At 40.8% G+C, this 24,698-nt stretch overlaps 1 protein-coding gene and 1 non-coding gene across 4 annotated transcripts in view; one reads left to right on the forward strand and one right to left on the reverse strand.

Annotated features, from left to right (window-relative positions):
• si:dkeyp-72e1.9 (syntaxin-binding protein 4) overlaps positions 1 to 24,698 on the forward strand; it is a 52,322-nt gene that overhangs the window by 4,791 nt on the left and 22,833 nt on the right. The window contains exons 1-5 of one of the 3 annotated variants that reach the window (XM_047570864.1): positions 11,026 to 11,152; positions 16,770 to 16,843; positions 21,990 to 22,085; positions 22,869 to 22,938; positions 23,030 to 23,104. In XM_047570864.1, coding sequence (XP_047426820.1) covers positions 11,115 to 11,152; positions 16,770 to 16,843; positions 21,990 to 22,085; positions 22,869 to 22,938; positions 23,030 to 23,104 — 353 coding nt within the window. In that variant the 5' untranslated portion in view covers positions 11,026 to 11,114. Of the gene's footprint in view, positions 1 to 11,025; positions 11,153 to 12,349; positions 12,574 to 16,769; positions 16,844 to 21,989; positions 22,086 to 22,868; positions 22,939 to 23,029; positions 23,105 to 24,698 lie in introns of those variants that run through there. The other 2 variants (XM_047570863.1, XM_047570862.1) reach the window with 2 other exon arrangements.
• On the reverse strand, positions 10,583 to 10,654 carry trnae-uuc. Its single transcript has one exon. It is a non-coding gene; the product is annotated as a tRNA-Glu (tRNA).

Here is a 24,698-nt window from a genome sequence, read left to right on the forward strand (position 1 = left end):
CTGGAACCCTATATTAAGATGTGCCTGTCCTTTCTTATTGATTCAAGGTCTTAATCGAAGGAATGTAATCACAGAGAGCAGCCTTGCAGTCCAGGGAAGTGTAATGTACATCTGGTTTTAATGGCTCTTTCCTCTTTAATGTAATTGCCCCAAATGAGACTCTCTCCATTTCATTTTAAACAGGAAATCACTGAAATAATATATAACATGTGATGATGAGTGATGATTGTCACACACCTTTGTCTCTGCTGTGTTTCCACCAGTTGTGCACACCTGCAAACACACAGTCCCGCCATTTCCGATCCTCTTATCAGACTGGATTAGGATCATTGGTGAACAGGTCACCAAATTCTCATTTGAGTCCTGGACTCCGGCCAGGGCCAATTGAGGACATTCAAAGGCCGCTCTTAAAGCTTCTTGGCTGGGCACTTTGGGTCATCGCGCTTAAAAGTGTATGTCCCAGCTTTAAGTGGTGTACTTGAGTTAATTCACTGTCTCTGTGCAGATACGATATCGTGAAGCCCGTTGAGAGGCGTGCTAAACATCAGACTTCACCCAAAAAAAGCTTAGAACCAGTTGTCGGACATGTGGGTATCCTTTAATTAAGCATAGACCTGGTGGTTTCTAGCACGTTGTAAGTCGTAAGTTGCCTGTCTATGCAACTACTGCACATGGACCTAAAGCCTATTGTTAACAAAGACCACTGTTTACTAACAGTGGGATTGGGAATCAGCTCCTAAGTGGTTTTGGTTTCATACTGATGGACTGCAAAGTTGAAAGCCCTCAGTTTCATTTGGTTTCGCTTACCCCCACCGTTACCTGATGTGCTTTGGTCAATGTATCGCTTCCTTCTGGAAATTAAGGTTAATGACTTTACATCGAAGGTCTCGGCATCACATTGTTTCTGAGCCTGACTTCAGCTTTTACATAAGCCACCATGTGCAGCAGTAAAACCTCCCTGGTAGTCAAACAAGCGGAGGATGAGCATAATGCAGATTATGAAAGGGTATGTTTTAAACCGAAATCTTGACATTTTTCTTAATCTCCTCATGCAGCTTAGTTGCCTTAACCTACTGCCCCAATAACTTCTTGAAATGGGAATGTCGGTCATCGAGAACACGTGTCAGAAAATGGTGACGTCCCCAGTGTTTTTTGGGCTTATTTTCTTAGCCTAAAGAAAGTGTTGTGTGTTTACAAGCGCTTCAGTTGAATCTCTTCAGACTTCCTCTGTTATGTGAAAACGACCCAAGTATATATTGATGTTTCAGCATGAAACAAGGATTTATTGGTAAGACGTGCGTGTGTGGGACCACATTAAACACACCACGATCCACTAAACTGAAACTGAACGTGACTGACTTTTGCGGCCTTGTGTTTTAAAATTCCCAGACCACCGAGTGGAAACAGTTTACGATGCTTCTAGGCTCTGTATATTTTGCAGACTCTTAACAGATACTGTAAGAATGGGCTCCATTCTTCCTTGTCAGGCAAAGTCAATGTGCAGTAATGGAATTCCAATTCCCCCTTTATCGATTACGCTCGTCACCGTTCCCTGTGGTGACGATTGATTTGCGGGAAATTACTTCATTGGGTTTGATTTTCTCTCCACAGAAGACGGAGACCCTGGAGCAGAGTGCTGACTGGTTTGGTCTCCGGGGGAGTTTGCTTGTTGTTGACTTTTTCGCTCTCCCTATCAACCTATTGATGATTCCTTACTTGGCTGACTGGTCCGTTGGGTCTTCATCTCTCAGAAGTGTCAGTCAACTCTACGTTTCTTCGCTTCCAATTAAACAGTATACGTGGGCTGCTGGTTTGTGCCCTAACAGTTGTAATTAGCTGAGCTCAATAACTTTCATTCTACTGAAGGATAATTAAAGTAATTAAAGAAGTTCTTGCCCATGCATTTATGTCCATTTTGTATCTAGGGTGGGAGGTTTTACACAGTATCAGCTCAAAAATATCCCAAAAACACTTGGTTTGCTGTAACGGAAAATGTTTTATCTAGTTTCATAGAATGCCTATATTGACTGAACCGCAGACAATATGGAACATGTGCACCCACCATCCACCCCCACGACCTCTTTAACCCCCAAGTACTCTGTCGAATGACAGATGCATAATAGCTTGGTTGTGGTAATTGACTATTCTATTTTTTTATTGATTTGGCTTATGGAGAGGTTTCTGTACCTAATAAAGAGGCACCTACACTCACTTGCCATTTTATTAGGTACACCTGTTCAATTTGTTGTTAACACAAATAGCCAATCACACAGCTGCAAGCCATCAGAATGGGGAAGAAAGGAGATTTAAGTGACTTTGAACATGATATGGTTGTTGGTGCCAGATGGGTTAGTCTGAGTATTTCAGAAACTGCTGATCTACTGGGATTTTCACGCACAACCATTTCTAGGGTTTACAGAGAATGGTCCGAATAAGAGAAAATATCCAGTGAGTGGCAGTTGTGTGGAAGAAAATGCCTTGTTGATGCGAGATGCCAGAGGAGAATGGGCAGACTGGTTAGAGATGATAGAAAGGCAACAGTAAATCAAATAACCACTGGTTACAACCAAGGAATGTAGAATACATCTCTGAACGCACAACACTCCTGTCAGCTAAGAACAGGAAACTGAGACTACAGTTCACACAGGTTCACCAAAATTGGACAATAGAAGATTTGAAAAACGTTGCCTCGTCTGACGAGTCTCGATTTCAGCTGTGACATTCAGATATCAGGGTCTGAATTTGGCATGAACAACATGTAAGCATGGATCCATCCTGCCTTGTATCAACGGTTCAGGCTGGTGGTGGTGTAATGGTGTGGGGGATATTTTCTTGACACACTTTGGGCCCTTAGTATAAACTGAGCATGGTTTAAATGCCACAGACTACCTGATTATTGTTGCTGACCATGTCCATCCCTTTATGACCACAGTGTACAATCTTCTGACGTCTACTTCCAGCAGGATAATGCACCATGTCACAAAGCTCATATCATCTCAAACTGGTTTCTTGAACATGACAATGAGTTCACTGTACTCCAGTGACCTCCGCAGTCACCAGATATAATCCAATAGAGGAACCTTTGGGATGTGGTGGATGGTGCATAGATGTGCAGCCGACAAATCTGCAGCAACTGTGTGACGCTATCATGTCAATATGGACCAAAATCTCTGAGTAATGCTTCCATCACCTTGTTGAATGTATGCCACAAAGAATTAAGGCAGTTCTGAAGGGAAAGGGGGTCCAACCTTTTACTAGCAAGGTGTTCCTAATAAAGTGACCGGTGAGCGTGTAGGTCGATCTGTATGAACTGACCTGAAGAAATTTAATCACAACTCTTCAGAAGTAGCAGTTGATCACATCGTGCCTCCCTCTGATCCGCTTATGTGGCGGCCTGGAAATAATATGCACAGGTACTCACACGAAATTAAATAGAGTAGGTATAGTCTGCAATGCATGTTGCCTTCTAATCCTGTAGCTGCATCCAGCTTGATTTAGATTGTGTTTGTTTTAGTATCATGCTCTGAATCGTTATTTTTGTATGTTTAGAAGTATAGTTTGGCCCTATTTATTGCTAGAACAACCAAGAGTATATCGCAGCGTTAATACTATGTCCTCATCTTTCATCTGACCTCAGTTTTTTTTTCTACTTCAAAAGCCTGTTCGCAGCTTAGAACAAAAATAAATCTACTTACAAAACAAATACAAGCAGAGAAGAGCATTGGTAAAATAATCCCTAGCATACCTCTGCTAATCAGCTGTATAGCCACACAGCAGAAATCCTTGAAATATGCAAAAGCTAAAAGAAACTTATTAATATTGGTGAATTAATATTTCATAGACGTCTTTGATCTTTTTTTTTTTTTTTTTAATCTTGTTTTTCCACACAAGGTCAAGGAGGCCGCACGTTGAATTATTCTCGTTTCCTCAAAATGTCTGAATAATTATTTTTGGGACGTCGCGATTCTTGACCCACAAATAATTTATTGTAATAATAACCATAATAGCGGCATAATGGGAACTTGTAGTCGTGCTGCATATCGACTGACGTGGTAAAGATTATGCAAATAACATGTCCTCAACCACCTTCATGAGACCGTCACCTGGATCTTTTCCAGGAGTCTTGAAGGAGTTCCTACACATGCCGGAGAATTGCCGGCTGACTTTCTTTGACGCTGTGCGCCAACTCATCCCAAACCATCTCAGATGAGTTTAGAGGCCAGGTCATCACTCTGCTTCTCGCTCTAATACTTCACAGAGCCAAGAGGTGTGGTTCTGGTTCATCGTCTTGTTGAAGAGCTAATCCTGCTCACACTGAGATCAAACCACATACGCGATGGGATGTGTTAAGGACTGCCTTTAATTCTGAACAAATGCTCAGCAGCATCACAACCAGATTCACACACAAACTACTAGTGGACTTTCACTACATTTGACTTAGTACAGCTTCTAAGTCGTATTTGAAAATTCACCAACACTGTTTTTGGCACAGAAGTTCATTTAGAAGGTTTAGTACATAGTATATATAATAATAGTCCAGTGAATAACTTTTGAATTTGTGTTCATTTAAAGCCTTTCCTAGTTTTACTACATCCAAACCTTTAACTGGTGCTGTATGTTGAATGTGCGTTATTCAACATACAGCACAGATGGTATGACCAGATAAATGCCTCTAAATCTACCAGTAGTGGTGAAGTGTTCAGATCCTGTATTCGAGTGAGAACAGGAGTAGAATAGTTATGAATATGCAGCACATGTAGGCGAAGGACATGATTTCGGTTACCATGATGACTGATTTTTTAAATCATTATTCCGCCTGTTGAACATGTTTAGGTGGGAATCCACGAGGGAAATTACTTTGTCACTGTCGCTTTGTTGCACATAAAAGTCAACACAAGAAAGATAAACTAAGATTTGATTAAAGTAAAATAAAAATAAAAAGTGTAAAATTTACATAATTATGAAAAGATGTACAAAAAATTGTTGGCAGAACAGTGTCCGATATGGTTGTTTGGTGTATGGTGTTTGCTTGTCGTTGTCCAATGAGGGCAGGATGTAAACGCCAACAGAGTGTATCCGCCCATAGAGTCTAAAGTGGAATTAAATATTAAATGGAGGAACAGTACAAACAGGCCACCGCAGTGGATAAGTACCTTTTGTTATTCCTGACATCCGTTGCCTTGGAGTTATCCACTCATCAGCTATATCTTGTATCAGTATCATCAGTTTCTACATGTACGCTTTAGTCAGATGTTCGTATCTATGACAGATTTATGTTTATCTTATTCTCCTGCTCTTCTCTTCTCTTTTTCCTGTCTGCTCTTAGACAGATGGGTCGCTCCATATGAGCTCCAGGTTTTTTCCTTGTCACTGTTGCTCTGGAGGTTTGAGGCTGGATTTTGTGAAGCATCTTGAGACGACTTGCATTGTTTTAGACGGTATATAAATAAAACTGAGTTAAAAATTTGACGGCTAAGGCTTAACTGGACTCTGTGACTCCCTCACAGAGCCTTTGATCTGAGTGTGCGGTGTCCACTGAAGCTGCTGCTTCTCTTCTATAGAGGGCAGCATGTAACTAGAAACACTTGACGAGGATCACCCATCGCTTCGGTTTTTGTCTTCTCTTTGTATCACTCACCGCTTCACGCACACACCCACACACACCATCGTGATAACACAAGATTTAGAAGTTAGCGCTCGTGTGTGTGTGTGCGTGTGTGTGTGTGTGTGTGTGTGTGTGTGTTTGTGTTTGTGTTTGTGCGTCGGAGCGCGTGCACGTGTGCGTCTCTCTGCTATTGGGTCCGGGCCTGTTTGATTTCTCAGCGTGGATTGGATAATCCCATAATCTGATAACGACCCACTGTGCAGATTTAGTGATTAAACTTCTGAGGCAAATGGTCGTTGCCATGGCTTCCAAATAGAAGAAGAAGAATAAATCTGTGTGTGTGTGTGTGTGTGTGTGTGTGTGGTTGAGTGTGGGGGCATGCGTACTGCGCTACACAGAGCAGTGCTGTTATTTACGTTTCCTGCCAGACATCAAATGCAAACTAATTTCTGGTAAATGTATTTTCTTAGAATTTATGTATCATTATAAATTCATTTTAGGTTAAATATTTACTTTAAATTGCTTTGAGTATGAAATCCATAATTTCAGTAACCTTCTCCCTTCAAAGTGTTCTCATGATAATAATCCCTTTTCTTTCATGAGTTTCATGAGCTATTTAGCAGATTAGCTCTGTCTGGATCCTGGTTTGCCTCCATGGATGGGATATAAATTGCATTTATTTATTTATTTATGTGAAACCCCTTAAGCTTCCTCGGTGCGGTTGCTAGTCTCCTAAGGGTCTACCACGAAATAAATTACAATAAATTATGAGTCAACACGATTCCCAGCAACAGGAAAAGTCCATTTCAACACAATGAAAACGACAAGTGATTTCAGTAACAGTCAGAATAGTCTCAAGATGGTTTACAAAAAAAAAAAAAACCCTAGAGCAAAGCAGCAGCGGTGGTGGTGGTGAGAGATTTTATTTATTTATTTTTAAGAAGCTCATCTGGGGGGATCCATGCTTGAGGCCCAGAGGGTGGTGAGACAGAGAAAAATAGAGGTGGAAAAGAAGAGAGGGGAGGAGAAGAGAAGAGAAAATCATAAGTAAGCAGATAAAAACATAAATACCTTAGGATATTAGCGTCAATGCAGCAGCATGTAAACATGATACATGAGAGCTATCGGTCAAAATATTTATTAGAGATTGTATAATTTATTATTGTATTGTATATTGTATCATTTTATCTGTACATGTCATTTTTTCAGTTAAATTACTATCTTTGACTGTATTTGGATGAAAGGCTTTTTAACAGGGCCAAACATTGTGCTCTCAGTATGAGGTCTAAAAATTGTGGAATGAAAATATTTCTCAACCTTGGCAAAGCGACCGGTGAAGTCAGTGACGATACAACAGCCTTCAGCTTTTTCTTTTTTCTTTTCTTTTTTTTTTTTGGTTCAGGTTCAAAGAACCTTTCGTTTCTTCAAAGAACCTCACAAGCCTGCTTTGAAGAACAGATACGCTTCTCTAGGTATTCGATTTAAAAAGAAAAAAAAAAGAAAAAATACAGGATTTCATACATTATGCAATCCAGCGGCTGATCAAAGTAAATAGAGAATTTAGCTGGATTACCCCAAACATTGGGTTTCCGTTCGAACAACCTGCAAACAAACCAAACAATTAAATGGTCGGTGTGAGAGGGAGTGTGATGCTGATGCATGTGAGGCTTAAAGGGGACATTTTCCTTTTCTTTGAATCATATATACATGATATTATTGTATCAGATTGTTATATTGGAAGTGGCTAAAGAGGCAAATGTGTGAAGGTCAAAAGCTCAGACTTCAAAATGATATTTTGTCTCTTTTTTTTAATGTTTTTCATGCTTAAATCTGTGTTGACATGACAGTCTCTCTGTAAATTGATGCAGATGCAGGGAGAAGCTGTATGATCATTTGGCACGTAGGAAGGAAGGGAGTCTTAAACGGAAAAGGTTGCCATCTGACGTAGAAGGAAGTGATACGATGGAGACTGAATCTATTAATGAAAGTATTGCAATGTACTCATCAAGCATAACATTAAGACCACTGACACAAATCAATACAATGTTCTGCTAGGAAACGTTTGGACCTGGCATTCATTCATGTGGATGTTACTTAGACATGCAGCACCCAACTAGACCAGACCAGGTACTCCCACCCCATAGGAATGACACTCCTTGATAGCAGCAAGGGAGAATTACACAATATTAGGGGAAGGTGGTCATAATGTTATGCCTGATCGGTGGAAATGAATGCCTGCGTGTAGTCTAAAGACAAGACTTGGTTTATATTATGTTTCCTAAATGCCATCGAGATGTTTTATCATTGCGTGTCTTTTTTTTTTTTGTTTTACATCCAAGTAAAAATGGGATAATCCTCGATTCCTGGCGAATGATCAAACGCACTTAAGGATAATAACAACAACGCTGGTGTCGACATCGGCTTTACAAACCCACACAGTCGTACCCTGCAGGCAGCGAATGTGTTCTTACAACCGTGGAGAGATTATCAGTAAGTTATCTGATTTTGTCTGTGTGTTAATGAGCCGCGGTGGGAGTCCCTTGTCTTCCATCATTCACTCTGTCCTCATGCTGTTATTTCACAGCAGCACCGGCTTGTTGGTTTGTTACATCATCGCCAAGATGATGAAATTCGGTTACAAAATCTGTCACACACACACACACAGATACGTGCACAGTTAGATAATCATGACAAACTTTGCACCTTTGCGCGTGGGGGCGTAAGTACTATAATCTAAATCTCCAATTAAATCTGGTTTCCATCCAAATCCGACAAATCATTTCTTTGTTGGAGTCTCTTAGGGACATTTCTTTCCTTCAGTGTTAAGGGTCGAACAGGTCGACATTACCAGTTGAGATGACAGCAGCTACAACAAGTTGGCAGCTAAATGTTAGACTTACAGCTTACATCTGCGTTCCCAAAGCCCATTTCTGGAGTCTGAACAAGACATCTGGGTTAGATAAGGAGCTGGACCTCCTCCAGCTTCTTCTAATCTCAACATCCAAAACCTTGTCCTGGCTTTAGACAAATCACTGGTTTGTAGTTTGTTGACTATTGAGATAAGTTCAGTAGATGCGTGAAATGAAATATGAGTCAATATGTGTATGTGAAACCATTAACAATGAGCAGCTCATAGAATACGAAGTTGTGCTCTGAATTTCTGCCATGTTAACTGGATATTTATTGACAACACTGTAAACCTGGTGGGTTCTCAGATTGCAAAACAATAATCAACTTCTGAAATGTCATTCAGAAAAAGTAAAACCGTTTAATAAATAATTACACGTGAGCTCATGTCATGTACATGTTCAACCTACAAGTCAAAGTAAAATTTAAAGGTGTATAAATTTGCCATTTGGCCGCTAGGGGGCAGGATTATCAACTGAAAACCAGAGCCGTATATTAGAGAGAGTCTGGCCAACTAGGGAATGGACCGTCTGAGCTGTCCCTCTACACTGATTGGTTCTGAGGTGGTCACGTGTTTCATGGGCGCCATGTTGGATGCCTCTAACCAAAATTCACCCGTAGAGAAATGGCAAAAACAGAGAATAAAGTTGGATTAAAAGTTAAAATATGCCACAGTGCTCAGCCTACAGCTCCAGTACAGGATCAGGAAAACACGGGGGAAACTCCAGCGTTTCCTCAGTGAACAAAAACGGAGAAAGTTATGGGAGCAGAAGATTAAAAGAAAGAACAATGTCAACTGATTTCTCCCTATTATTTGAGGTAAAAGTCAATGTCTCCTCTCTTTGACGTTTGTTAAGATTTTATATAGAAAAATAAAGTCACATCATCATTAATGTGTAGCTTTATATCAAAAACGCCGCTTTACAAATGAATGACGTTTTAAGTTAACCAAGCCTTATGCTAGCCGTATGCTAGCTAGTTATCTATTAGACTAAAGGCTTAGAAAAGATAGCAGCTACCGTCATATATGCTGTGAAACCCATGTGTGAATTTAATTTATGTTGATGCAGATAGACAAATTTAATTGACATGTTACTACAAAGTTATTATGGCTAGCATGCTAATGTTATAATGATAATACTAATAATAATACTCAATATCGGTAAGATTAGTTTAATTTTCACTATTTCTGAGTATTTATATTTTTTCTGAGTAATTTCAAACTTTTAATGGAGATGGGTGAACAGGGAGACTGATGAGAAGGTAAACAAGGCTCCATGACTGATGAGGTGATTGGGCTACAAAGCATTTTACAGGCTAATTTAAGATATTTAAAGTAAGTAGAGGCTGGATTATTTAAGTGGGGGGCTTTTACATATTGGCAGACGTTGGCAATAACATTTTTGTCCCAATAATGGTGAAAATAAGCGGTTTATTTCAACATAGCACATCCGAACCATAGGGTTACACTGCAGCATCTTCCCTTCAAGGTATCCAACATGGCGCCCATGATTTGAGTTGGCCAGACTCTGTGTAATATATGGCTCTGCTGAAAACCCCACAGAAACGCCCTCTCAACACTGATTACATATACATAGGGAAACATTAATTTGTAGACTGACAAGGTACAGTTTTGCTAACTAAGCTTACTGGCCTCTGGGCGACAGACGAGCCCCAAAGTAATCACATATGTGTTCCAGTCAATCACCATGGGGGATTTCTGACATGCTGGGGATGATTGAATCCTTTTTGAATATAACAGAGGAAGATGATTTCCCTCCCTCTCAACTTTTTTTTTGACAACACTGCTGTATTCATTCAGAAGATCTCTGAGGCAGAACCACGTTTTTTAACCTTTGATCAAATCCAACTTTTTTAAATCTGCCTCATCTTGTTTCTGACGCTCCTGGAAACATGTCATGCAAACTATAAATGCATAAATGTGCAAATAAGAATTAAATCATTGCAAAAAGAGAGGAACCATTTACCTCATCACTGCTAATATTCTCATTTTTCTCCAACTGATTGTCATAACGTTAAAGTATGACAATACCAAAGGTGACAAGAAGTTTCCCATACCGGGAGTTGAACCCGAGCCGCCTGGGTGAAAACCAGGAATCCTGACCGCTAGACCATATGGGACTTATTGAGAATCTTTGTCTTGTCCATGGTGATGACTCCACACATTTACCCACTGCACGTCCCCTCAAACGTACTGCTTCTTTTTAGCCTCTTCTATGTTATTGTTTTTGTCTATAAGCCACCACGAGCTGTGTTGACGTTGAGCTTCATTGTCGTTCAGTTCTTGAAGCATAAGTCAGAAATAGAAGGATAAAATGTGCGTGTGTTTATTGTTGGAAGTCTAATCTGCGCTTATCATTTGGACTATTTGGGTGGCCCTCTTTTAAAGGCCTATATTTAGCGCTCTGTTGTGCCATATGGATTTGTGTGTATTATCCTTTTGCCATAAGCTTATCAGCTCTTCATCAATTGCCAGTCTCCATATCTGCTTGGCAGCCGCGCGGCATCATGACATGGAATACGCAGAGCCAACGTTGACCACCACAATCCGACGTCAGGGCTTTTCCGCCAAAACAGAGACATGTTCCAAAGGTTGAAAGTGCCTCTAGGTTTTGCCAGGTACGTTTTTTTGACTGAGTTAAGCTGGATGCGCCTGCACCTGACTGTCAGGGGGCTAAGAGACGACACTGAGCTGCAGATATATCCCCGGATACATCCGCAGATATTAGGCTCAGCAGTAAATATTCTACCAAAATAACACTCAGTCTGCACAGACCTTACACAGGCGTGTGTAGATTTTCATGTTTTAACATTTCACAGTGGTGAATGAGAACGTGTGTTTGCAGCATTTAATGTAACACAGAACACAGATAGATTCAGTTACCAATAAGAGACACACATATTTTGTACGTTTTATGTTTCATATGTATTTTATTTCTTTATGTGTGTTTGCTTTGATGGGCGACGTGACTCTTTGTCTCTTGACTCAAGCCTCAATTATCTCTGCCATGTCATGCAATAAGAGGGAAGCATTGTGAAACATGTTTTGCCACATCATGCCACTAGTTGGGCTTACGATATCTGCATGCTACGCTGCCATATTTTTATTTATTTACTCATTTTATTCATTGACCTGAAGTTGTCACATGTAGTTACTTGATGGGACTTCAACCCCTTTAAAGCAAGACAATGAAATGTGCTATAGTACTCTTTCTTCTTCTCTTCTCTTATTTATTTATTTATTTATTTATTTTTTTACATTTTATAGAATAACCTTAATAAGAAGCGGCCTCTAGATTAATAAATGAACACAGATTGTTGACAGCTGCAGCCTAAAAGCAACACAACACAGATGTTTCCGAGGTTCAACCACAATGGATGTCAACTGCGGATTAAATTGCATTTTTTAAATGGAGAGCGGGGCACTTATGCATTAATGTGTTTAAAGGTTTCTGAGCTCCACCTGCTCCGTTTCAGTTTTCTGGCTCAGCAAGCAGCTGTCAGTGTCGTGCCTAATACTCGTCACTGTGCACGAAAAACGTTTAACTTTATCATCGTGCTATTGTGGTTTTTAAAATATTTAGTGGGTTACAGTATTTTAGGAATTGAAATTAGGATAAAAGATGCGTCCAACAAGTTTATAAGAACCAGTTTGTTGCAGATCTAAAGAAAATTCTCCCAGTTTTTATTTTGAGCAACAAATACAGAATAAACTCGTGCGTCAGGGAAAGACGACAGATTGGGGAAACCACCAGAATCACTTCCACTTTTTTTTTTTTTTTTGTAATTTTCGCCGACTTTAGTTATGTAAGAGATTAAACGTGTGGGTGAAGGTGGAGATGTTTGGAGCGCACAGCCTGGTTAACTGGAATTAGAGGCTGCATGTGCAGACGCACCATCATGTGGCTGCTGGCTGAAGGCTGAACGCTGTTTGGAGCCGCGACCCGACCCGACAACGTCCCACCGCACCGCAGAACCGGTCTCCATGTCAAAATGCCAACATTTTCAGTCATGTACAAAGGAGCCGTCATCATTAGCAGGTAAATAAACTAAGGCGAGCGGGGCGGACGTGTCTGTGGATGCTGCTGCTGCTGTGTGCACTGTTGGAGTGATGCTGCGGCTTCTGTTTGTGGAAGAACGAGTGAAATGTACGTTACGCGTGAGAATATGTGGCGTTTGATTGAAGTTGGACCGGTGAGGCGTTCGCGTAACTCTGTAAACATTCTGCTGATTGCGCTAAAACGAGCGCGATTGGTTCACAGAAGTGTTTTCACTGTGTGTTGTGGCTTTTCGACGTGCGCAGCGGGTGGCACTCCGTGATTAAAGTGTCTGTTTTGTTTTTTCTTTGTGTTGTTTTGGTAACCGTTCCACGGAATAAGATGGTCCTCTCTCCATCTGTCGTCTGTCCGCCGTGCGCAAAGGGAACTGTTTGGATTTGTTTCGCCGTCGCAACGATTCCGTAAAATCTGTGTCCAAGCGTTTTTATTCCCTAAAGTGTCACGTTGAAAGGCTGCAATGCTGAAAGGAGAAATTGATGAACCTAATAGGGCTTCATTTATGTAAAGCTTGCAGGTGGTTTCCTGTTGATAATGAATCATTCTTCTAACTCCTCCATTCACCATCTCAAAAAATTACAAAAACACCCTTAAAAAGAGACAATCTGTGAAAGACTTGAAAGAGACTGTGAAATATTTCAAAATGTAAACATATTAAATTCAAATATTGGACGTCATAGCAGGTGTTATTGTTTGTGGACCACTGTGTCTTTGTATTTATTATGTAAATTATCAGAAGCTTTTATGTTCCCGTTGTCCTTGTCAAGCCTGGTGTCTGATTTCTGTAGAAGTGGACCTCACTTAACATGTCAGTGTGTTTCCATGCAGATTAATATCGTATGATTGGAGTCATGCTTGATTTATACGTCCACATCGTATCTGCGTAGAGCCTACGCCGTAGCCTGCGTGGGTGACTTTTACATTTCAAGGCTGGTTTCTTCGTCTGTAACTACGCTGCTAAAACTCTAGTCAGCGATTAGTCAGCTGTGTCGGGTTGATAATAACTGAGTGGCTCTTGTTGGAGTTGGAAATCGTGAATAGCGGTTACTAAAAACTAGACGGTATGAAGCAGCAGGATGGTGAATCACTGAGACATGTGCACGAAGAAATGCATGTTGGACCAGTCACAGTTGTTGTGGTTTGCATCCATTCGATGTGTAGATACATCTCTGGGGAGGAACTGTCTATCTTTAGTGTAGCTCTCATTTAGAACCATAAATCTGGCTTCATGTAAACAGCGTATTCCCGATTAGGCCTCATTAGTTAGTAGAGCACGTAACACGTGTCACTGTCACTGGAAGTTTGAATTGTGTAACTCAAACTCATTACCCATTTACACAATTGAACCTAGCCAAAAGTTAAACAACATTTACAAAGACTTGGATATGAGCAGGTTCTTAGGTGCACACAAATTTCACAAAGGTGACGTCTTCTTCAAGGAGAAGTTTGAAGTATATGTGACAATATGAAAACAGCTTCACAGGGATTTTTTTCTGTAATGAGGGTAGAAAGTGGAACATTTTTTTGTGTGTGTAGTCTTTTCTTTTTGCTTTAGTCGTTCCAGTCCACAAGAAAAGACAAAAACACGGAACGTAAAAGCGAATATTTATGTATATCAGTTTATATTTCCACATTTCTTTCATTTTTTACAGATGTTTCTTCTTTTTGTGACTACATAGCCATTGCTGACACTATAAATACTTCCTTTGACAATATAACGTAATACTAAAAGGTTTAAATTTTGTGTTTTCAGTTGAACCATTGAAGAGACATCCAGTTTTCAGACTAGGATAAAAAAAAAGAAAGAAAGAATTAAGGGCTAAATCTTGGCCCTTCTTTCTGTTTACAAGAGCGGAGCCAAATCACCCTGATTAAACGGAGCAAATACAGTGGATGATCTTCTCAGAAAGGCCTAGAACTACAAGATGACTACGAAGAGTAACAAAACGCCGGTCTTATTCACAGGTTTCTGAAATACCAGACTGGTGTTGGGGCGACGGTCTCCTTTGTTTGTGTTGATTTAACACGTTACATCTGAGCGCCGTGCTTTCATTTGGGCTCCAGCTATCCTCAGTTAGCCTCGTCGTTTCACTGACGAGACTGGAAGTGTCAGGTTGTTACTGGTGAACCCTCCGCAGCTGAAAAATTGATAATCCCTCTCGTCATTCGGCTGCAGACAGACAGGGAAGAGTAGGCTACAACGCAGCAAAGACGTTGCTCCAGTTTCCCAGAATGAACACGACGATCTCTTGAAATTTAACCACAACGTGTTGCTAATAATTTTATCATCTCCAGTGGTTCACGTTATTCCTGTCTCGTACAATCTGAGCAGAGGCGTTTTTTTTTCTTTTTTCTTTTTTTCTTTTTTCTTTTTCCTCGTCACATGAGCCAAACATAGACGGATTAGCAGTAAGGGGAAAAAATGGGCACGGTTCTTGTGAAGCGCTCTTACATAAGATGGCAATCATTTCTGCCAAGTTCTTCCTCTAAAAATGACTGTACAGCGTGTGAACTCCGACTAAGTGACTTATCAGCGTCTTAACGCCGTCTTTTTATTTCGTCTCGTTGAACTGCTGTCGGCTACGGGGCTCGACTTGACCTGGTTTTCAAAGTCAAGTTTAAATCAAAACAAACTTCAGCTTTCTTCATTCGTTCTGGAGAGTTTCTGGGCTTTGATGGAGGAGAAGATACCAGCCAGAGAGTCACGTGAATGCATTTGTTTTCCATTCTCAGCTGTTTCTACTTCATTTTCCACTCCTCCACTTAATACTTGGTCACGTATTCAGACGTTCGTAGACGTCACAGAACTGACATCTGATCTAAAAACACATAATATTTCACCAGTCGTTTCAAGAATTCCTTTTCTTTTGTTTTAAAGTGACCTGACTGCGACTGTCAAATTCCCCATTGCTTCATTAGTCCACTGCGTCCTTTTGTAAGAGAGCAACATACCCAGGTTTTTCTTTTGTGTACTATGTACTAAGTAGTTCTAAGTATACACAGTGCATTTTAGGCAGAATTCAAAAAGCAGAAAGGAGATTGGTGCTGTTTTGCTCACTTCTGTTCATCTTGAATGTGATTATTTGGTCGTTTCCAGGTCGTCACTTGGAAACTTTGCAGAAGACAGCTGTACTGTTCTGTTCTGTTTTCTCAGTATTCATTGGATTTAAACTCTAAATGTGACATATTTTTATTGACTTTTAGTGACTACGGCATTTTTACAATTCTGTTTACAAACTTGCAGCGTTTGGTTAAGATTAGATAATGATCATGGTCTGTTTTAATACAGAATGTGGTTATGTCACTTGTAAACTTAATCGAAAAGCGCCAACAGGAGTCTGTTTTTGGCGTTTTGCACGCCCACCATTCACCCCAACCTCCTCCTGGTGACTGTGATGCTGTTCAAGACTACAGATAGAAGCTAAATCTTGACTTTAAATGTAACTCAGACAGTTATTAAGTTGCTACAAAACTTGGTTTTATCCTTTTTTTTTTTGTTGTTGTTCTTTTACCTTTAATTTGTTGTAATAATAGTGTTTTGTGTTACTTAACAGCATCACCATGTAATACCTTTGCATAACATCCATCTAGTGGCTTGTTTGTCATCACACACTCTTAAGGGAGTGAGCAGAAACTAGAGTGAACTCCTGTCTGAGTCGGTAGACGGCACACACCAGCACTAAAATATCTATTCAGCAGAGCTGCAAACAGAATATATTTCCTCAAGCCAGAGGTTCAGAGCTGGGATCCTCTTTGTTTAAAAATGTGCACAGAGGAGCCACATGCTTTGAATGTTTGTCTTCGCAGCCTTCCATCTAGAGGTGCGTGTTTATTTGCAGTGACGGCTGACAGCGACAACAAAACAGCAGCCTCGGTTTCCCTGGAGATTACCGGAGCTTTTCCACCTTTTTGCTCCCCACAGAGGGGACAGTAACTCAGTAGGACTGTAAATAGTGTCTCTTCAGTTTTGGACCATTTCATTTACACACTGCCGATTGCAACTAGACACAATAGAGAACTATTGGTGCATGGGGGACGCAAATCCTCACATCAATCTCCAGTTTAACTTTCCTAGAAATCAACTTTGCGAAGGTTCTAATCTGCAAAACAAACATTTTGAGATTAATTCTCTCGTCTCTCTCCCTCGGTCTCTCTACCTCTGTCTTCTGCATCTCTAACAGGACACTAATGGGTCCATATGGAGTAGACCGAGCTGTTCATTCCATGGAGTTTACAGACTGTGAGAACGGTTTGGGTAAGTCTTTTATTTTCTCTTAAGAAACTCGCACTGTCTCGCAAACCAGTGCCAATGTTCTCTTCATTCCTGCTACTGCCTGTAGTCTATAAATCTGTATAAAAGTCACCAGAAAAACAAAGAATTCGAAAAAAACGTTTCCCACTAAATGCCTGTGCAGTCCATGTTTTGTCAAGGGACGGAGGCCGGCGTTTATTAGGCGAGAGACACTGAGCAATTTCCATTCTGTCAGATTGCCAGAGGCCAGTCATGGTGGCTGCAGGTGTCCCCAGCGTGGACGTCAGCATGCACCTCAAATATGCGACTCATTAAAACAAACCGACAGTGGGGGAAAAACTAGTTGCATAAGGCAACATCAATTTGTTGTTGCGTTTGCAGTCCTAACCACTTTCCTCCCGTCTTCTGCTGTCAGTGGAGCCTTGAAACGAATTAGCTGATATAGCAAAACTCATACATTTAAAAGGATTTTTTTTTCTCCGGGGTAGGTATCCTTGCTTAACATCAGTGCGTTTGTCTGTGAGGGGAAGTAGGTCATGTTGCAAAGCCCTAACCCACTTAACTCAGCTGGGTTAAGAATGCAGGAGCTGCTGTTGTTTTTATCCTTACTTCACTTTCACATCACAGCGCTGGCGGAGATTTTGCAGACGCAAGGGCGACTAATATTCACGAATGCTACATAGTCAAACGGTAAAATATCCGTCTGAGACGCTTTACACAAGTGTGAGAACATCATCCTCTTGACAAAGTTGATCAAATGTAGTAATGGTCTGAATTAATTTACACATGTGACAGATAAGTTTTAAAAATAAGGCGAGGATATAAGGTGAAAGTGCTTCCCAAAAATAGCTTCCCAAGCTAATTGTGCTAGCATGCTGAAGGTGATTAACAACAACTGGTGTGCAGCCAAAAATTACAGGATAATCTTTTCTCCTCACGTGGGTGCTTTGTCCCGTTCAGTTGTAAAGATGGACAACAAGCAAGTCCATGATGGTTAAAGCCAGATTTTACAGATGTGCATCATAATTTGAGTCAAAAAATTATGACAATTTATACTGTAAGACATGAACGTGGCATTAAAAACATGTAAAAAAGCACAATGTGTTCACAATTGGTAGATTGTAAATCAAGTATTAACCTCCTGAGACCCAAGCTTTTGTTTGCTTTGCATTTTTAATTTCTCCAAGGTATTTGAGATCTAAGACGTAGAAAAACTAGCCATCATCTTTCAACAGGAAGCAGTAGTTTTTGAAAAAAAGAATTGAAAAAATGTCCTCATATGTGGACACTGGGATTATTTCATTATTTATATTATAATTAAGTCACCAATGTGTGATAAAATATAAAACAGTTCATTTAGTCCAGACGTCGTCAAACGAGTACTTGCTAATTAGCGAGGTTGTAGCTTGTTGCTATTAATAAAAGTTGTTAAATTTGCAGAAATAAGCAAAAATATATAAGTTTTAACTGTAGAATTTGATGGGGGATCGTTTGTAGAATGAATCTGATGCAGTGTCAGCTATCATGTTCTTACCGACTAGTGCACTGATGCTTTGCTACCACTTAATGGCAGACTAAAGTGTCCACCAACGAGGACAACAGGTTTAAATGAAGCAGAAAAACCTGCAATAAAACATAAAACTTAATGTCCCCATATGAGGACGCAGGGTCTCAGGAGGTTGATACTAGCCATAAAAAATATATACGTTTTTCAATTGTCAGAGTCAACAAAGTTTCTGATGTTTTGTACACCCTCCATCAACCTTAACCTCCCCCTGGTGAATCCTGGTGCTCAATCAGTGAAAAAACAACAAAAAACAACCCAAAAATAATCCTGACTTTGAACATAACTCATCATGTTGCTACCTTAAGTTATGTCAAATATACCGCTTCTAAATATTAATAAACCTCTTTGGACCTTTATGTGCATACTGTATGTGCAGGTGATCGGAGTTCAATTCTGAGCATCGTCTGCAAAGTTTGTGCCTGTACAGTTATCTGCCTTCTTAAACGTAACAACTAAAAATCCAACAAAAGTCAGAAAGAGGCCAAAAGTGACATAAAAATATGCACAAAACACAACGGTGTTAGAGGGATAAAGGTTTTTTTTTTTGAGGGTTGACGTTTGAAAGCCACTCAACAGCGGGACCTCCGTGCAAATGAATTGCATCAACTAAATACAAAATATCCGACGACAGAGATTAAAAGGTACTAAATATAGCAGTGAAAGGCATAGTGAGGAGAGAGCTGGATGAAAGGCTTTAATGTATGTGTGTCTGTGTGTGTCTGTGTGTGTCTGTGTGTGTGGACCCACAGTATTAAAATCTGCGCACAGGTGAGAAGCAAATCAGCTTATTGTCATTCAACTTAAGTGAGCAAGTGTACACACTGTTCTGATAGCGCCTAAAGACCCCCTAACCGTACATCTGTAGCTTGCGCAACTGCGGAGGGAGTAGCGCACACTCCCGCTGTCCTACGCCGAGGACATCACACGCTGATCCCTTTGTTAATGGAGCTGAAAGCCGTACAACCTTAGCCGGTGGGCGGGAGAAAGGGAAAGTCATCACCGTCACAGTTAATTTTGCCGACATGTTGGTAGAATCTGCCGCTCGTGCTTCAGATGAACAGTCTCTGTTCCTCGGATGTCTACAAAATGGCTATTAGCGGTTCAGTAAACATGTCCTCGGGTCATCCGGGGTTCTCTCTCTGATTTCTTTTCAAAAGGCGCTGCATTTTCTCTACAAGGATTTAAGTTCAATCCTCGGGTAGCAAACATGCCCTTGAAGCAACACGAGCGGGAGCTAATGAATCGGTAAAACAATATGCGAAGCCGTGCAGGAGACGACGCTCCAGCCGCTCATGCATTAGAACGATGTTTTTCTTATCTGATGTTAGGCGGAGGGAGGAGGCTGCTTTGAGGACGCACAAAAGAACAAGAAACTGTTTCCCTCAGAGGGAGGGGGGGGGACTGAGACGAGGAACTTTATAACCTCTTTTCTTCCAACGGGCGATAATTAACTTGTGCCCCTTCGCTCCAGACCCAATTAGTGTTACCATCCTGCCTCTGTGGTGGGAGGCGAGCGGCAGCCCTGAGCTGAACGAACTGTACTCGCACTCACAAGTTCTGGAGATATGCGCACATGTGGAGGAATCTGAAGCGCTGTCAGAGATGATACAGAGGCTGTGTGATTAAAGTGTTCAGAGTGAATAGAATAGGCTGATCTCCAAACTACAAACTATGTTGAAGACAATCGATAAACCTCCAGGCCCCGTTGGTTGCTCATTGATCGAAACGGCAGCTCCATGAATTAAACAGGTCTGTAAAAAAAAATATATAACGCTATTAACTAATAGATATCACCATGAAACTTCTCCAGTTGATTGTTTACATAAATACAGTATTTTTTTGTATTACAAGTTTGCTGGGAATTTATATTTAAATATGCCAATGAGGAGTTATCTACCTTAAATATCTACTTTAAATACATTTCCAGAAACAGAAATCTGAATAACGGCTAAAGTGAGGTTCAAAATTCTTGTTTCATTCTGTTAATGTATTAGATTTCCAAGTATTTACAGAGGGAATTTTAGATATTTCTTCAATATCAACAGTCAAAACAATTCCATGTTTTTAGGAGTAAAATGTTCTATAAATCAGGCTCTGAATGATACATAAAAAAAATCCCCTCTGTAAATACCTGCAGAATGTAGTTAAATAAATCTGGAAAGTTTTGTTTAAGTGCTACTGAACATGAGATTATGGCAGAGGAGAAAAACTTTTAACATACAAACATGCAAAATCATGTATATTTTCACTGGAAACCAAAGTGTAGTGAAATAAACACCTAAATGTGCATTTTGACCGCTTTTTAAACTAGTTTGATTGAAGACATGTTAATGAAACTTCTGTGTTAAATTTATGCAGACGCTACAAATGTAACCAACGAGTGCAAGAGCAGTGATTGTTCGGCTTGGTTGTAGCGTGATGAGCTTGAATTTTTTGCACTTCTGCACAAGCTTCATTGCTCAGACCAAAGGTTGCCCCTTGACCGAGTCAGACTGACCAGTGTACATGCATAAATGGCTCGCACCGGTGCAACCTGTGTGTCTAAGTTTACGGTGTCTAGGTCCTGCAGTACTCCATGAAGTTATGTATATTTGTACAAAGTGTGTGCCGAGGATTCAGAATGCCTTCGCTCCACTTAACGTTACACCTCTTTGAAAACTGGCGAGGACACACGGAAGTCAAAGTTACCCTCGTACCATACGGCACGTGTCAAAAACTGAACATCTATACTTTGTTTTTGTGATTTTTTTTTTCATTTTCTTGGAGAAAAACAAGATTTATGAATTTAACAAATAGCAAATAAATGTAAACATGTATTTTTTAGACCATTAGAACATAAGTGCTGATTCAGGCTGATTCAACATTATCAGATTAGACAACATTAGGACACTTCTTCTTCATGGTACTTAAAAAAGTAGTTATGCTCAGAGTAAAAATCACATTAAACCTGAGAATGTTTCCTTGATCTTCTCCGATTGGCTGAATGAAAACCACATACGTCTAAACCTCACTGAGAGGAACAGGAACACAATTTTAAAAGTGACCGTATATGGTTCCTTGCCCCATAAAGGGTTAAAACCACCATTACGATGAAATGTTCTTCTAAAAAACCTGGGCTCTGTCTTAGCATAAATCCTTTACTTTGATTTCAATCTCTAGACCACGATATGTATTTTTAAACCCATTCATCTCCCTCAGTCCCAGAGGAGCAATAATTGCTGCCCATTTCATTCTAAGAATGACCACAGATGTGACTTCTACGACCCCATAACGTTCCTCCTCTGTCAGCAGGATGCTAATAAAGTGACAACCACAGACCAACGACCTTCCCCTCGTTCCCCCCTCCACTCCCTCTGAGGTCGTCGTATTCAAAGTCCCATCTGCACCCAGTTATTAATATTCATTTATGTACACTTATTAGCATTCATTCCATTTGGAGTTTACCAACTTTAGACTTTGGAAAGACACGATTTTTGTTTTTTTTTTGTAGTGTGCACTCAAGAGTCAGAAGGAAGGTTTTAATAAATTTAGACCCGTGAAGAAGAACTACACTCAAACTGATGTTTGTTTTCCTCCCAACAGGAATAAAAGTGATCGGAGGAGTGAAGGAAATGACCGGAGAGGAGTTTGGAGTCTACGTCAAGCGGATTTTACCAGGTGGCCTTGCTTCAAGCGATGGTAAGTGATGGTGCTCGGGTCAGACGTTTAAAACCTCTGGAGTTACAAAGTATTTTTGGAGCTTCTCTCATGTGAGTGTTAAAACATTAATAAAAACAGACCACAACATTGTCATGGCCTACTTTCCCTGTGCTGTTAATGATTGATACAGAGCACAGATCTGAAGGGTTTGTAACTCGAGAGATCCTCAAGAGTCTCGACAGATTTACAAGAAAAGTCGAGTCTGGGGAGCATCAACGTGTCCAGTCTCGTTAAAAGCTCTGGCGACTTTTCCAGATTTTGGATTGACAGTGTTTAAATACACTGATCGGGCATTACATTATGACCGCCTGCCTGATATTGTGTAGGTTTCCAAAGCAGTTGTGACTCATCAGAGAATGAACATGGGTCTTCTGAGGGTGTCCTGTGGGACCATCCCACAGATACTTGATAAGTGTGAAAGTGTTTTGCACCTGTTTGGTTTGTAGGTACTGTGGTGTCTAGTACTTCCCATTGATGTGTTTTCTGGAAAGAATCTGACTTCACTGCAAAAACAGCATCACTAGAAATAAGCAAAATATTCTTGTATTCAATCAAATCATCTTCTATTAAGAAAAAAAATCTTAAAATAAGCACAAAGCACAAAGTTCTTGTCTCTGAAGAAAATGTAAGATGTATTTCTTTGTTATATTGCTTTCATGAAATCCCTTTTTTACAGTGTTGGTTCATTTCAAACTAAAAGGGATGACTTTTATCGAAACACCCAAACTGTTTTCCTTCTGACCTGTGTTTTACCACTGACAGGAAACCTGCTGCCCGGGGACCAGATCTTGGAGGTGAACGGGGACAGTCTAGTGGGAGTCACGAGTGAAAGGTAATCTACTTCTTCTAGTAATTACTGACTGATGGGATGCTGCAGCAACACCGTTAATGTGTTTTTGATTCGTGTCTTGTTTGTTTCTCAGAGCTGTGGACATCTTGAGAGCAGCCTCTGCAACCAATCACATGCGCCTTCTCATAGCCAGGGATGAGGAAGCAAAGTAAGCAAAGCCTGTGGACACAGTGTTGCACATTCACACAGTGGTACATTTCTCGAACCGGCAAAAAATAGCAAATAGATGAACTATACGTAAATGTTGGAGCTCCTTCTTGTTGGTTTGTGACACGAACACGTGTGTTCTTGATATGCTGGTAACACACCCGATTTGACTGTTGTCGTACCATTGAAAGGGCGTAATCCTGATACAGTCATCCCACAGATGTGGGCCAGTAGGGACCCACTCTACCTATAAGTAGGTGCAGGAGATCACTCGTTCATCTGGCTGATCCTACAGTATGGACACAAGCCAGACAGCAGATAAAAATGGATGCATTTTCTTTTAATTCAGTGGAAAGAACAACATTTAAGACGTTGTTTGGCTTCTGTGAGTGTCCGTTTTGGAACATTACTGAACACCTTATGCCGTTGAACACACCCCTTTTAGTCGGCGAGATGAAGCAGCTGGAAACACGTCAAAAACAGCACTAATAAATGTGTATGTTTACTTTTTATAACATATCTGTACTAAAGATATCAACACTTTTCCTGTTCATAATAGCAACTCAAATAGAGGCTGCTGGGGTGGATGGTGGGCCCACAAAGTTTGGATTCACGTGCATTCAAAATATAGATGGCTTAATTCACAACAACTCTATTATCTATTATAGAAGTTTTCTTTAGAAGTTTTGGTCCTTACGTCAATGAAACACATAACCCAGACCATTACGTAAAACTCTTCTTCTGTTTACTTCTGCGTGATCAGATTAGTCCAAAATATGTCTACGAGACATGCAACAGCTGAGTATTGACAACTCTGTTATGGCATGAGGCCGCTAGCATTAGTGCTCAACCTGATTTTCTAATCTCACCACGAACAGTTTGGGTGAAAACAAGGTCAGCGCCAGCTGTCGGCATCTTAGGCCTCGTCTTCCTTCCACCGAATCCAGCACAGCGTTTAAACTGTAACGCTGACGAAGGCGCCGAGCGTAGTGGAGGATTTACATGTTTTAAACAAGTTTGATGTTTTGAGGAGAGTGTGACGCGGGCAGGATTTACACCTAAGCTGTTGGAGGGGATACATGTCAGAAATTAGGAGGCAGTTATGGTAATAGCGGCGGTGTGACGCACAGGTTTTCAGAGAAGATGTGGCGGCGACGCGTGAACGTGGTTGTTCCTCCGTCGCGTCGCGATGGATTCTCTCGGAGCGGAGAAGTAGCCGCCACCGACCCTCTGTGTGGTACACGCAGATGAGTGACAGCAGACAAGGGGGAGGGAGCTTAACCCGGGGTAGCGCTCCTGACGAGATGAGCCTCGTGTGTTAATCTGCGTGCGGCGCTTTAACTACCCCGCAGTGGAGGAGCTGGGAGGTGGGTGGGGGGGGTGGACAGCAGTGGAGGGGGAAGGATTATTCTTATCTGTCCATTCGTGACTCCCCTTGAAACCCTCTCCCTACAAACACACACGAGTCACAACTAGCTTAGCTCGGCTACTACTACCACCACTTTGCTATTTTTACCATCTCAGCACGGTTTATTATTTAATGAATGGGGAAAACCACTTATTGTAAATCATCCCGAAGTGTAATACTGGAATTT

This window comes from Mugil cephalus, chromosome 20, assembly GCF_022458985.1.
Source record: "Mugil cephalus isolate CIBA_MC_2020 chromosome 20, CIBA_Mcephalus_1.1, whole genome shotgun sequence".
In the NCBI taxonomy this organism is placed as follows: Eukaryota; Metazoa; Chordata; class Actinopteri; order Mugiliformes; family Mugilidae; genus Mugil; species Mugil cephalus.